At 41.6% G+C, this 14,804-nt stretch overlaps 1 protein-coding gene across 5 annotated transcripts in view; it reads right to left on the bottom strand.

Moving 5' to 3' along the window:
- Window positions 1-14,804, bottom strand: part of LOC108924274 (glutaminase kidney isoform, mitochondrial) — a 40,995-nt gene that overhangs the window by 15,696 nt on the left and 10,495 nt on the right. For 4 of the 5 annotated variants that reach the window (XM_018735525.2, XM_029247218.1, XM_029247219.1 and 1 more), the window contains exons 2-7: window positions 14,608-14,704; window positions 13,635-13,756; window positions 11,303-11,432; window positions 11,074-11,153; window positions 8,894-9,057; window positions 5,000-5,058 (exon numbers count right to left, since the gene is read on the bottom strand). In XM_018735525.2, coding sequence (XP_018591041.2) covers window positions 5,000-5,058; window positions 8,894-9,057; window positions 11,074-11,153; window positions 11,303-11,432; window positions 13,635-13,756; window positions 14,608-14,704 — 652 coding nt within the window. The other variant, XM_029247221.1, reaches the window with a different exon arrangement.

Below are 14,804 nucleotides of genomic sequence, written 5' to 3'. Positions count from 1 at the left end.
TTAGTATTACTGCGTTTGCACAAGTTAATAAAACAGTACGTTGCCAAATAAACTACGGGTACATTTATCTCAAGACTAATAGAACAGTACATACAATGACTAAATGAATCGTTACAATATCTATATTTTGATGCATATTTATAGTGAACTACTTAAATCTCAGAAAAAAAGGTGAAACTCAAGAATACACTAAAACATTTAAACAATATTCCAGTATAAACAAAATGTTTAAAAAAAATCCTTTAACTGTTAAAAGCAGCCTTGATATGTACAACAGTTTAGGGATAGTTAATGAACTTATGTTGCAAAAACAACTAATGAAAACCTAAGCTGCATTAAAAAAAAAAAAAAAAAAAAACTGGTCATTTTCTCAAGTTGTATGATCTGTACATATTTCATTTATTGCATTTAAAACTGTTTCGCATCTTTAAAAATTCAGCTAGACTTAAATTCCAGAACAAAGTAAAAGAAGAACATAAACAAGTAAGGAAACTAAATTTAAAAACCTCTGTATTGTACATGGGGTATGATTTAGTGCTTGTGTGGATGTATGTATACAGAGGTCCGAATGTGTGTGCATCTCAGAGAATAACTGCTCTTTGTGGCTAAGTGTTAAAATGGGATGGACCCATACCTCCATATATATAGCATGTTGACTGCTGAGGTACAGGGGAGGTGTACATAGTGAGGGGCCCCATCCAAGGGCAACACCTAGAGTGGAGGGGTGCAAGGAATCATGGGAATGCATGTGTGCGCGCAGAGGTGGCTAGCCTCCAGCTCGAATTTCCAGAGAACGCCCTCTCTGCTCTTTGTGTCACGTGACATGCCAAGAAACATGTGACGTTGTGGTACTGGCATAATCTTCCTTCAGAGAAAATGAAGTTAACCATTAAAGAGAGTTTAAGAAACAGTAACCATTCAAATATAAAAACACAATGGGCTAACTTCATTTCAAATTGTTGTAACCAGGTTTAGTACCCAAACAGTTCATTATCGTACACTTTACTGTATCCAAATAGTAAACAGAGTATAAGACACAAACATAATACTAACGATCAAATTTAGGCTATAGATTAGTTTGGACCCAGGTCTGTTCAATGGGGGGGAAAAAAATTGAAAGAAAAAATTACCAACGTCATTGAACTGTTGCAGTAGTCAAAAAATCCCATAGATCCTAATGCTGTAAAATATGTAACAACATATAAACCACAAAAAAGCCTTCAGAAAGACATTACACAGTTCCATACTCTCCGCCCAGTCCCAGTCACGGGGGAAAGACATCATGCTTTGTTTCCCCATTGTGCTATCCAAACCCCTCTACACACAACGCTATACTACACTTAGTACATGGCACAGGGAGGGTACATTTAATACGGGGCGCCAGACGGAGGGGTCATCTGTCAATAAAATGCAGCTTAAAATGTAAACATTCATTGGATCGTCTGCGCACGAGAGAAAAGAAAGGCACTGCAACATCACCCTGTCAAGCACACTGAGAGCAACGTCAACGTTCTGAGACGCCGTCCAGCATTACTTGTTTTTTACTGACTTCTCAATACCTCTTCTGTCGCTGTACACGTTATGAATGTGTGCAGATACACATATGGCTTTGGAGGCACAAGCAATGCAAAAGGGTGTACTTTTACTAAGAGCAATATCTGTAACGCTGATACTGCCCTCTTCGGCCATTAAAAGAGACGTTCGAATGAATATCTGCATGATTGTGGAAAGGTTAACGCCGAACCCCTGACAGGATAATAGCGCAGCGCCTTTCTGTCGGAACGGAATGGCTACGAGGGGACAGAACAGTAATGGAGAGGAACTATCTGTGCCACAGGGAGCAGATTACGGGTACGGGCCTCCAGAGAGGAGGTGCCAATAAGAAGAGAACCTAACGGAGGGGCGAGGGGGGCTGCTCACAGAGGGCAGTGAGGTACAGAGAGGAGGGGGTGACTCAGAAGGGCAAGGCACAACCACAAGGGGTTTACAGGCTCCTCTAGCACAGGGCCTCCCACATGACCCCTCTGCTCACCAGTAGCTCCTCACATCACTATTTTAAGCTCATTTACGGGGATGGATCCAGGATCTGCGTCAGCGCGTCGCTGTGGTACAGCTGGGGGAGGGGGGGCGGGGGGGCAGTGCTACAACGTAAAAAACGCATTTATCAGCGAGGGTAATCGACTCCCTGTAGCAGCCAATTATAGAAGACTTCGTATGGGTTTCATTCCATTCATATCTTAGTCCTTCATGAAACAGCACATGTAGAAATGGAATAAATGATTTATTTCCCCCAAATAAGTGCACTGAAGGAAAAAAAAAACTGTTTAAAGAATTTTTACTTTAAACAATAATCAACTGCTCCCATCCTAAGCACTGTAATTCATAAGACATTTCATATTATAAACCATGTCAGGTAACCTCATAAGAAGAAAAGCACTGTCCAAGTTCAAAAAAAGCAGCACGGAACACAAGCTTCCCTTGCATAATACGTAATTTGCTCCTGAAGATATGCTCGTGTAACAAATTCTCAAAAACCCAACTAACTCAACACTGACTCCTAAGAACTCCTCATTAATTTAAACGGAAAAATAAATAATGGATTCCTGAGCCCCAAATGGTTCACTCAATTTTCCCACCAAAGTGAAAAGTCCCACTTCATCCTTTCAACCCAAGTCCTGCCGTAGTATGTATGGAGTTTGCGTGTTCTCCCCATGGTGACGTGGTCTCCGCCAGGTGCTCCTAATTCCTTCCACAGTCCAAAGACATGCTGCCTACGGTGTGTGTATATGTGAACGACTGCATATGTGAGATTCACATCCCACCCAGGGTGTAGACTATCGCATGCCCTACGCTTCTGTGACAGGCTGCAAACCACCATGACCCTGCACTAGACAAGCAGTTACCAGTAAAGAATGGATTCTTTGGTTCTTGTATTGTAGTAAATTTTTAAATGCTTTTTTATCATGACTCATTTCTTCTCCAGTGTACTGCTACTTTCAAAAGCTCTGTATAGACTATTTTTCAAATGCTGCTATTGTATTGTATTACTCTGTTCTTTTATTATTGCATTTTTGTAAAAGCTTATATTTATTCTAAATTTCTCTGTTTAAAGTTGTGTTCCAGGTGCTTTCAAATGCACATTAAAATAAAGAACTTATTATTCATGCTCACCTGATGCCTTTTTACAATGCGACAACTATTACTGGAAAACCAGCTATCAAGGCAGTTCTTAATGCAATTACTGCATTCATGTGCAATGCTCATAACTGCTCTGTTCATATACAGTAGTATCATGTGCAATACACAAATGATAAATCAAATCACAGTTCACTCCTAATGATATTGCTGTTCATGAGGATTTTATGCACATGGAAACTTCAGATTTTAAAAACATAGGTAAGGCTTTCATTTGCTTTTTACTACTTTCTTTCAAATGTATTTGCTGTAGGGCTAACTATTATGATGATGACCTTACACTATGAGGAAAAGTCATGAGATTTCTGAGAGATCCTTGTCAGCAGGCACTTGGTTCCAAGAAAACTGAAAAGCGGGTGGGGCTGCTTACTTCTATGGTATTTCGCGTTACAAAATCAATGTTTTCATAAAGCAATTCTCTTAAGTTTCAGTTGAAAGCTCCTTACGTAAATTTTAGGACACAAATTACATGTGCTCATAAGACCGAATTCTAGTAATATGAGCAATCGTTATGCAAGGGAAGCCTGTATTTTGAAATACCTTTTCCCTAACTTGCCTGACCATGGTATAAGGACCAGTGTGTTACTCCAAGGGCAAAATGCACAGACACTTTACAGCATAAAAATAACAAAAAAGATACTTAAAGCACAAATGCCTTGGATGGCAATTATTTTGAGTTCTGTTTTTTGATTTGATGCACGCCAAAATTCACTCACCAAATTTGATGCACACTTTAACACTATCGGTTACAGGTCCCTATACCACAGTCAAACAAAACACTTTACCCATGATTTTAGTCAAGGTTACATGGCTGCTAGTCAGAGGGAATAGAGGGATGTTTTGAAGTGTGAATTTCAGAATGATTTTACAGGTAATACATTCTGCTAACACATTTTTTTTTCTCCAAAGGATTACATTAAGGTTTATTATGGAACATGTCCTCAGATGAGCATTACATTCACTTGCAGTTAGCCAGTGATGTAACTCGTGTTACCCAGAAAAAAACCCAGTGCACACAACATACGTGTCCCTTGAGTGTTTCTCTTCAATGATTGCTCTACAACGTACGAGAGGCAAATCCCAAACCGTTCACTAAAAAAATACCCCACATTCAAGATACTCAAGTACACAGTTAAGCACAACAAGGGAATGTAACAGTTGAAATGTAGTGATTTTAGCACCCCTGAAAAAAGGGCTCCCTGATACACTGTACTAAGTCACATTTTGCATAGGTTTCTCTAAGGCTGAATAACAAAACACTGCATATCAACTCAGTAAAAATACAGTGGGGGTATTTGGCATAAAGGATAAGCCATTAACTTAAGGCTCTCATTGGTTGGAATTAATCTTTAGACAACAGTAAATTGTCTCAGATTCAGAGAATTTTTGGCCACTGTAATGAGATGGCATGACTGATTAACTTTGTGGCTCAAAATAATATACTGCATGGCGCGAACCCTACTCCAACAGCCGTGTTATCGCTGAGGGCTTTGGCAAAGTGTTGCTTTTCAAAAGACAAGACCCTTTGGAAAAAGGGTATTCATACTTTCATCAATGACCACTGTAAAATGCAGTTTTCGCTCACGGCAAAATGTACTGAAAGGTGGCAACAGGTGGAACAAGGTGATTTTGGCATTTCATACATTTTGAGTGACATCTGGGTTGTCAGTACTGACACCACATATGCTGACAGCGCTCTACGTCATGTAGTTCAGATGAGGGAGCAAATGTCATACATGTTCACAAGGAGGCATCAATAGCCTTCTTTAAATGGACAGATGAATAAGATTAAAACATTATTTACCTTTATCAGGGAAGTACACACGATTGCGCCGGCGTTAACCATGGGATTGTGGGGTTTATCTGTGGGGGAAAAAGCCAGGTGTCAGCAGACATCCCAGTATAAAATTTAGCCGTTCATCCTATAAGTTTTTTAAATGTCAAAAGTCCTATTTTTTGTTATTTAATAATCAGAATTTTAAGAAGTCCTTGTAAAGTATGCTGTTTGGATTACTATGAATAGTCATATGTTGACAAATTCCTTCTCCTTGACACGGCACACACATTTACATTTATTTATTTAGCAGATGCTTTTCTCCAAAGCGACTTACAATGGGTCACTCATCTATAAATCAGTGGAACGCACTCTCTCTGTCGCTCACACACTATGGGGGAACCTGAACAGCGTGTCTTTTGGACTGTGGAAGGAAACCAGAGCACCCGGAGGAAACCCACGCAGACACGGGGAGAACAAGAAAGAGAGACAGTTGTTCAGCAGTGAATGTAAAGGTTCAACAGAAGATGGCACCAAAAGACCAAAGTTAAAGAAACCTGGCAATCTGGGACAACATGCACATGACGCAGCAACTCGCTCCCACAGGAAGATGAAAACATCGCCCAACTGGTGTGACATTTCCTCTCTTTCCACAATACAGACTCAAAAAGGTTTCTAGTACCAACAGGCTCCAAGACAACATGAGGTAAAACATGCCACAGCAGACTGGGCAGAGCGTGGCCAGGCCCAGAGCACACTGTGGGTTGCTGCTGAAAAATGCCCCTTGGCTGGAGCCAAAAAAAGGTGTAAATAAGACCGACGAGCTTACGCCGTTAGCCTGCAGGTTCCAGAATTTGCTGCCTAGTTAGTATCTGTACTGGTTACGGTTTTTATACATAAAAAAAAAAAAAAAACACACGTGTACAAACCCCATTTAGAAAAAAAAATTGGGATGTTACATTTATTCATTTAGCAGATGCTTTTCTCCAAAGTGATGTATTAAAAGGCAATATAAAGAAGAATCTGCAATTTAATTCTCTTGAACCTTTAACTGACAAAAGTACCAAGAAAAGATCTTCAATGTTTTCACTGAGCAACTTAATTGTATTTTGTATATTTAAACAATTTAGAATTTGATGCCTGCAACACTCAAAAGAAGTTGGGACAGAGGCACGTTTACCATCGTGTTGTATCACCTTTCCTTTTAATTACACTTTTTAATCATTTGGGAACTGAGAATACTAATTGTCGCAGTTTTGTAAGTGGAATTTTTGCCCCTTCTTGCTTGATATAAGACTTCAGCTGCTCAACAGTCTGTTGTCGCAGTCGTCCGATTCTCATCTTCACGGTGCGCCATACATTTTCAATAGGAGACAGATGTGGATTGCTGGCAGGCCAGTCGAGCAAACGCATTCCGTGTCTATGAAGCCACGCTGTTGTAGCACATGCGGAATGAGGCCTGGCATTGTCTTGCTGAAGCATAACCATGGACTTCCCAGGAAAAGACGCTGCCATATGTCTCTCGAAAATCCCAATACACACCTCTGCATCAATGGTACCTTTACACATATGCAAGTCACCCATTCCATGGGTACCGACACACCTCCACACCACCACAGATGCTGGCTTTTGCACCTTTCGCTGATAAGTCTGGATGGTCCTTTTCATCTTTGGCATGGAGAACTCAACGTCCATTTTCCCGAAAACGGGCTGAAAGGTAGACTCATCTGACCACAGCACACATTTCCATTGCCTTTCGGTACATCTCAAATGAGCACGGGCCCAGTGAACTCAGTTGCGTTTCTACATAGAACTGATGTGTACTTCTACCACACGTAAAAGTTTCAGGCTACATTTCTGCATGCAGCGGCGGACTATGTTAAGTGACAACAGTTTTCCAAAGCACTCCCAAACCCATGTGGCTATATGTGTCACAGTAGCATGATGGTTGTTTCTAGTGCAATGCTGTTTGAGGGTTCAAAAGATCATGCACATTCATAGTGGTTTCCGGCCTTACCCTTTACAGTCAGAATTCTCTGGAATCCCTTAATGTTTTCACAATATCATTTACACTGTAAATCGTGAAAGACCTAAATTTTTAGCAAGCTTGCGCTGAGAAATGTTCTTCTGAAACTGACTGTGTGTATACATATGTAGACACACACACTATAAAAGCTCAATACATATTGCTGAGATAACAATCTTCCGTTTTCTCTAACATTTTCTTTAGCTTAAACAAAAAAACTGTATATCTGATAAGTGGTTTTTGACTGCCTTCAATGCAGTACTGTAATTACCATCACAAAGTTTTTTTTAAATGTTCTGTTAACATTATTTGCATTACTTAGCACCAGTCATGTGGAAATAACTTCAGCGTAGCAGTCGGATGGAAAACAGCCAATATGGGCCAAATCTTTCCAACAGTGTAGTTCAAAGTGAAGAGGTCGAGGCTAAACGTTCACTTCTGGCCTGCAGCTCATTTTCCATTGCTTCCACTGCACAGACAAAGGGATACGAAAAGAGGCATGAGAGAAACTAGTGCTATGAAAAGGTTCAAGGCCAGCTCCGATGCACACATCCCATGTCAACAGCCTAGTACCAACCACACTTCAGTTCGCTCTTCCACATAAAGACAATTTTGTCAATAGCCACTTACAACATGGCCCAAAACCACTGTTCTCTCAGTGTTCAATTCCCTACTTTATCAGTTATACTCTTCTAATACCCACTCTGTACGTTTCTATAGCCCACTTACATGATATTTTTTTAACTTACAATTCTGTACATTATAACGCTTACTAAATTATGTTATTGTTAACGCATGGGGGGCACGGTGCTGTGGCTGACTTGGCCGGGTCTCACTCTCTGGCGGGTCGGGGGTTCGAGTTCTGCTTGGGGTCACTTGCGGTGGACTGGCATCCCACCCTGGGTGTGTCCCCTCCACCTCCAGCCTGGCACCCTGTGTTGCTAGGTTAGGCTCCAGTTCACAGCGACCCTGCTCAGGATAAGTGGTTTCAGACTCTCTCTCTGTGTGTGTGTGTGTGTGTGTGTGTGTGTGTGTGTGAGAACACACAGTGTACAAATGGACGCTTAGGTAGGTAGCATACAAATCTCTACACTACTCACTTGTACAGCCAAATATTCCGACAAAAAAGTTAAACAGGTACTAATCCTCAACCTATCTCTGTTGTCCACTTACATGTCCTGACTGTTGTCACCCACTACGAGGAAAGGATGTTAAAGACTAATTACTAGGCTAATACTAATGACTAATTTTACAGCCAGAACAAGTCTGCTCAGGATGCCACGTTACCCTGCTAGGATTGTTTTTTTTTTTTTTTTAATAAATAAGAAATCACCCCTAGGGCTGGGAAGTGCTCTATGCCAGCTGTGATACACAAAAAACCAGATGTAGCTCAGGCTCAGAGACATTACCAAGGCCATTTAGTCAAAGGTTTAGACAAGGCTCTCACATCACAGTGCAACTCATTTCAAGAACTGCTGGAAGAAGTGGGTAAATTTAATAATCCACGGTACAGCAAAGCCTGGCTGAGGTCAGAATTATGAGGTTCATCACTGAAAAGGCTTTGTCTTATGGAGCCAGAGCACAACAATCTGAAACAGCTGTCTAAAATTCACAGAAAACTTTTATACTATAGCTTAAGGAGCTTGGATACTCCTCACAGTAAAGGAGTTACTTATTAAATACATATCTAAAATGCTGAATACCGCTATAGAATTATTACTTGCAAATAGTAAATAGTAGTAGAAAATTTCCATGTTGATGTTGACTGGTTTTGCTTTAAAAAAGCATAAAGGCTTTTTTTGGTACTTTTTGAAAAGAAAAAAAAAGCAATGAGGATGAGCACAAAGAAGCCAATTTCTTTGACAAATGAGTCAATGCCGCTGGGGCCGAATCCTCACCGTCCTCATTGAGGAAGAGCTTGTTGAAGCGCAGACCACTGGGCTCCTTGCCGATGAAGCGGTGCACGTACTCGGTGCTGTGGTCGTGCACGGCGATGGCATACTTCAGCGGCTTCACACACGACTGCAGGCAGAAAGGGACCTTGGTGTCACCCACCGTGTGTCTGGGGGTGTGGAGGGACAGGCAAAGGACATAAGCTCAGTTCTCAAACATCAATCTTGTAGCAAGAGGCAGAGCTGTAACAAGGAAAAAAAAGATTACTGATTTTATTATAACATGGTGAAGTTTAGCTGAAAAGAAAAACCAAAACAAAGAATAAGCACACACAATTAAGAATGTGATGACACCATCGGTCTACTGTAATCAGTCACGAGGGGAGGGCTGGGTGACAGAGCTTGCCAGTATAATCACAGCGAAGTGTAACTGCGTAACATTCCTCAGTAGCAGGAAGAGCTTGCTAGTCACACCCATTAAACTGGAGCAGGGGCACCATCACATCACCACCACAGAGAAGCACTTCCTCCACATTATCCATATGGATACATTGTTCATCTTAAAATACTAATACTAAGCATTAACAGCATAAATACAGTAATTTAAAATTAAATACAGTATGGGCAAGTATCAGTACTATAAATACTGAAGTTTATTAATGAATAATTTCTCACTTGCTAGCCATTTTAAATAAAAACTAACCTGAAGGGAGTCACAGATGTGATGCATACAAAGTTGCGTAAATGAAACGCAAACGCTGCATAACATCGATGCGCTGACTGAGACAATAAAATACGGTGCCTTATGGCAGCGCTGCCAGCTAAACCAAACTGAGCAATCGTCGTTTGACGTTACGTCCAAACGTTAGGAATTGAAAATAATATAAGGTTGGGACCATTCTAAAGCCAGGTTGTTGTAAGTCATGTATGTTGTAACTAGAGGACCACCTGTTATCTGATGGCTGTTTTGAACACAAGCCAACAAATAACAATATTGGTCATTATTTAAGACAAAAGAAATGAAGCTCACTGCAGGTCCCCCACACGGGTAGAGTCTTGCTCCCTTAGGAAGCCCTGCCCACCCCTTAACCACCTAACCATGATTTGACCGTTTTGATAATACTGACCACACACAGAAGTCACTAACGGAAAGCCACAGAATCATATCTACGTTTATAAAATTTCAGCCAGACAGAACAGTTAACAGTAAGTTAAAGGGAAATACAATTAGGAAACAAAAAACTTCACATGAGCATATTAACTGGAAATTATTACAGATGGGTGCATTGTTGGCATTTCAGTCAAAAATTTATGCATGAGTATAGAACTGTGAACTTTTAGGAGAGATACTGTCCACACCACAAGCAGCTGGTTTCATAAGAAGCTCCCCCCTCAGTCAAACCTACAGTACTGTGCAAAAGTCTTAGAGCACTTAGATGTTTCACAAAAATATTTGTTTTAGACAGTTATTTAATGTCTTCTGTATTAGTGTCAATGGGAAAGAGCATATTTTGGATTTCCAAGCATTCCTTTAGCAAAAAGTTAAAGTATTACAATAAGGGTTTTGTAAGTCGTTAAAGAAAAAGCACACATACACACAAAGTCTGAGAACGCTTATCTCAAGCAGGGTTGCGGTGAACCGGAGCCTCACCCAGCAACACAGGGCATAAGGCTGGAGGGGGAAGGGACACACCCAGGACGGGATGCCAGTCCATCGCAAGGTACCTCAAACGGGACTCGAACCCCAGACCTGCCAGAGCCCACCGCAACCCCGCTCGGGACAAGCGGTTGACGACGTTGGGTGTTTACTAAGCTTTGTAGGAAGTTTATTAATAAAAAGCATTACTTTTGCAAGCATTCTCACTTTATAGCTTTTTTCCCCCAACCATGTGCCTAAAACTTTTGAACAGTACTGTACATTGATAAATATGTAGTGAATTATCACATCAATTACATCTAATGCAATCAGCAGCATAAAATACTAATGCTTATGGCCCTAGAAAGCAAATACTATCTTTGCAATACAGTATTTTTGATTAAGAAAAATGTCACTCAAATACTGTGAGTCTCAGTTTGAGGGGAACTGTTTATGCCAAACTTTTGTGAAGTGTTGCCTTGCAGGAAGGACTACAAGCCCTAATAAAAGAAAAACCACCATTATTCTGATTTCTACTGCTAGCACTTACCTTTGTCCATCCACCGTGCACAGAGCCACCGCCCACAGTTCAGGGCTGAATTTGGCCAGCTGGGGAATATAGTCAGCAACCTGCAGGACAGAAAGGATTGCAGTGGAACATCAACCACCTGTGCCTGTCAAAGGCTCTGAAGCAGAAGTTCCAGAGGAAAGCTCGGAGCGAGAAGTCAAAGATCAGAGGTGCTAAGTGTCATGACCTGGAATTGATGCTTTCCACTCACCTGACCTCCAGAGAGATTCTTGGCACTCTCGTACAGCTTATCGACGTGCGAGGCAAAGGACATGAAGTCGGGGATGACAAACTTCTTGCGGAACGCCTGAGTCAAGAGCACAATGTTGCTCTGGACACACCTGGGCAAGAAGAGACATGATGAGCAAAGGAAGAACGAGGGAGCACTGGAGCCAAACAGAAACAGACATGGAATGAAACTACTGAAACACAGCAGTGCATTCAATTAATACGACCCATGTTTCGTCTTCAGTCTATTTCAGAAAGACATCGCTTCCAATACGTTTCAAAATGATTTTTATTTTTACCAACTGCATTTCCAAGGCACATAAATTAATATGGTGCTGTATTGATGGGAATTAGGATCGGCGATATTTTCACAAAATATTCCACTATGGGGGGCAAGAAAAATAAGAAATAAAGCTGACAGAAAATTATACTGAATCAAAAACAGGGAGCTGAAAGTAACAATAAAATAGTCAAACAACACTAAACATGTTCTAATAGGTAACTTAACACGCTGCCCACTTGCATAGGGATACCTCTAACCACTATGCTACCAGTGGTACAGTTGAGAATTTAATGCAGCAAAACAAGTACTAATCTTAACTTTGCGATATGCTGCGGATTGAAGGGCAAGGATTCTGTACAAGGTGTTTAACCAGTCAGCCAGAGTGGATCTACTGTATATTGCTGCAAATGGACAGGACCACCTGCTGCTCTGCTTTCCCCCCTCTAAACAGTGCTACCCATCATCCTTAGGGAAGACGAAGCTCTGTCAAAACAAAGTAGATTCGCAAGGTTTTGGTAGCATGGGATAGTTCGGAAGCGGTCAGCTGTTCCCTTCTTTCGACCATTTCTTCGGACTGTAATGGAAACCCAGGCAAACACGAGAATGTGCAATTTCCGTACAGATAAAGCCAGATTTGAACCCCAGATGCAAAACCAGAGCCCAGAAGCTCTGAGGCACCAGCCTGACCTGCTGTGACAATGACTTACAAAGAAATTATCATGCAACACAGTTCCCAACACTCTTACATCATTCAGAAATTTCCTCAAATTAAATATCCAAATGATTTAAGAGTGACAGAAACACTGTTCAATAAAAAAAGAGGCAGAAATATATTGAGTTTGTATCATTGTACTTGAAGGACAAAAAAAAAAAATGATCAAGCTATGTATGGCTACACAGGCCACATACAACCATGTGAGACACTGCAGCAGTCTGCTTGCAAATACAATAAATGAACTATATATTGAGGCACCAGATGGCTGCCCACCAGGGACTGCAAACAGTGATGTCCAAAGTACTCAAGGTCATTTCAGCACACAATACCACAGGTCTCTAACACATGATCTAAGGACTGACACCATGACAGGTGCTTCCCAGACCTGCTCTGTGCATAAACCATGTCAACAACCCACATTTTGTTGTTGCTTTCTTTCCGAAAATAAACACCTAAAATGGTATCCCATGCAAAGCAACAAACTGCTGAATCCCTTTCAAAATTTAGGAAGGATCTCAAAAGAGCTGCATAAATTTGCATCACGCCATCTTGCCACAATAACTTTTATATTTTAGGTCATTTTTATGATCAGCTACTCCCGCAACAGCAAAAAATGTATCAGACAAACTGTGGTTTGACAGCTTCTAAACCTACTTGTTTGCTGAGAAATGCACCTTTGCTTCTACTGAATTTAATGTTACTTTGGAGAAGCATCTGCTAAATGAACAAATGTAAATGTAAATAGATCCCAATTGCATTTATGCCTTTAGCTGACGCTTTTCTCCAAAGCAACTTACAATGTTAAACTGCTTACAATTATTTACCCATTTATGCAGCTGGGTAATTTTACCGGAGCAATTTTAGGGTAAGTACCTTGCTCATGAGTACTACAACCAGAGGCGAGATTAAAGGTAGCAGCTCTAACCAGTATGCTACCAGCTGTTCTGGCTTGTGTCTTGCTTGTGTTTGGACAGTAATCTTATTCCTTATGCGTGTTGTTCGTTAAATCATGGGTTAAATGGTATTTTTCAAATAAATAGCCTGCAAAACCAGAAGAGTATGTCCTTCGACGGAAAGAGAGGTAATTGTTTCAGGTTGAAGCCAGAATTAACATGGCGCATGGCAATTTGCTATAAATTATAAAGTTGTGTAACACCGGTCTAAAGCCAGATCAAAGAAATATAATGCCCACACAATTTTCAACACACACACACACACACACACACACACACACACACACACACAGTAACAAGTACTGAAGGAAACATTGTAAAAATTGGGCAAAGCCTAACAACTCAAAGCAGGGTCTGTACTTACTTCTTGAAGAGGTGCCGGTCCAGCATAACTCCGTCGGAGGTGGACTTGAGCGTAACCTTCAGCATCTCCATGCATTCCTTCAGCCTGGGGTCCCCAGTGCGCAGCCCTGTGGCCTTCAGCGCCTGGTAAAACATGACTGTGTTTAGCAAGCTAGTGACAACACTCCCATCAAGAGACCTTCAGACCACACTGGACTGAAGTTGGCTGTACAGGAAAAGGTTCAGTGTTGCCTGATGGGACAGTATCTGAGGAGCATCTGTAGGTTTTGCTCAACAGGTATGGGACTGAGCATGAAGTTGTTCCTTCAGTTCAAGTCCGAAACACGCAACATCTTTTCGATCTCCATCCACGAGGATGGTGAGCTGATGAAACCACAGGGCTCAACCACCCTGGGCTAACCCGATGCACCTGTTGAGGATGCCGTCTACAAATTTTGCCTGAAGAGGCCAGCCACACCTGTTATTCTTTCATTTAACAAGAAGAGCAGCAGCCTGAAAAAAGAGTTATGATTAGGATTTGCCGTGAACTATGCAAACACAGCTGTGAGTCTGACCTGTGCCATCAAGTCATGACAATACAGTCTGCAGAGCTCCACAGCATCTTGGCCAATTAGAGAAAAAGAAACGCAACCACACTGGCCCCCAGCAGGGAGATGACATCATAATCGTATGCTAGACAATAGCATGCCACCAGTGTGCCGGGCTGCTGCGCCGAGTGTTGACATAGCCAGAGAGCAAACCACATTTTTCAGATGCCCTGTGCACACAGCTCAAGCCTGCCTTTGTGAAAATTCAGTTACGCTCCTCTGATTAATTTGCTTTCACTCTGCTCCTGTCCCCACCTATAAATGACTGGGAGAACTAGAGAGACTACTACCCCTGCCTTTTTGACACAAAGCACGCAGCCAAACCAGCATTGCAAAACCAAACAGTGGCAAACACTGTGTACAATCATGTGGGTGCCTGCCACTCACCGAGACAAACTTGTGTGCCGGGATCTTCTCCTGACCCTCAGCAATGGTGTAGAAGAGCAGGTCCTCCAGGCTGGGAAGGATGCCCGCTTTCCTTCTCCTGGGGAGCGGGTGTACTGTCATTAGTGACAATATCATGTTTCACGATGCATTAAAACACCCCAAGCCCAGTGGTAAGTGGAGGCAGCAAGATGAGCCAG

The sequence above is a fragment of the Scleropages formosus genome, chromosome 21, assembly GCF_900964775.1.
Source record: "Scleropages formosus chromosome 21, fSclFor1.1, whole genome shotgun sequence".
Taxonomy (NCBI): Eukaryota; Metazoa; Chordata; class Actinopteri; order Osteoglossiformes; family Osteoglossidae; genus Scleropages; species Scleropages formosus.
The sequence above is the reverse complement of the archived record's forward strand: the minus strand, read 5'-3'. Positions and strand labels throughout refer to the sequence as shown.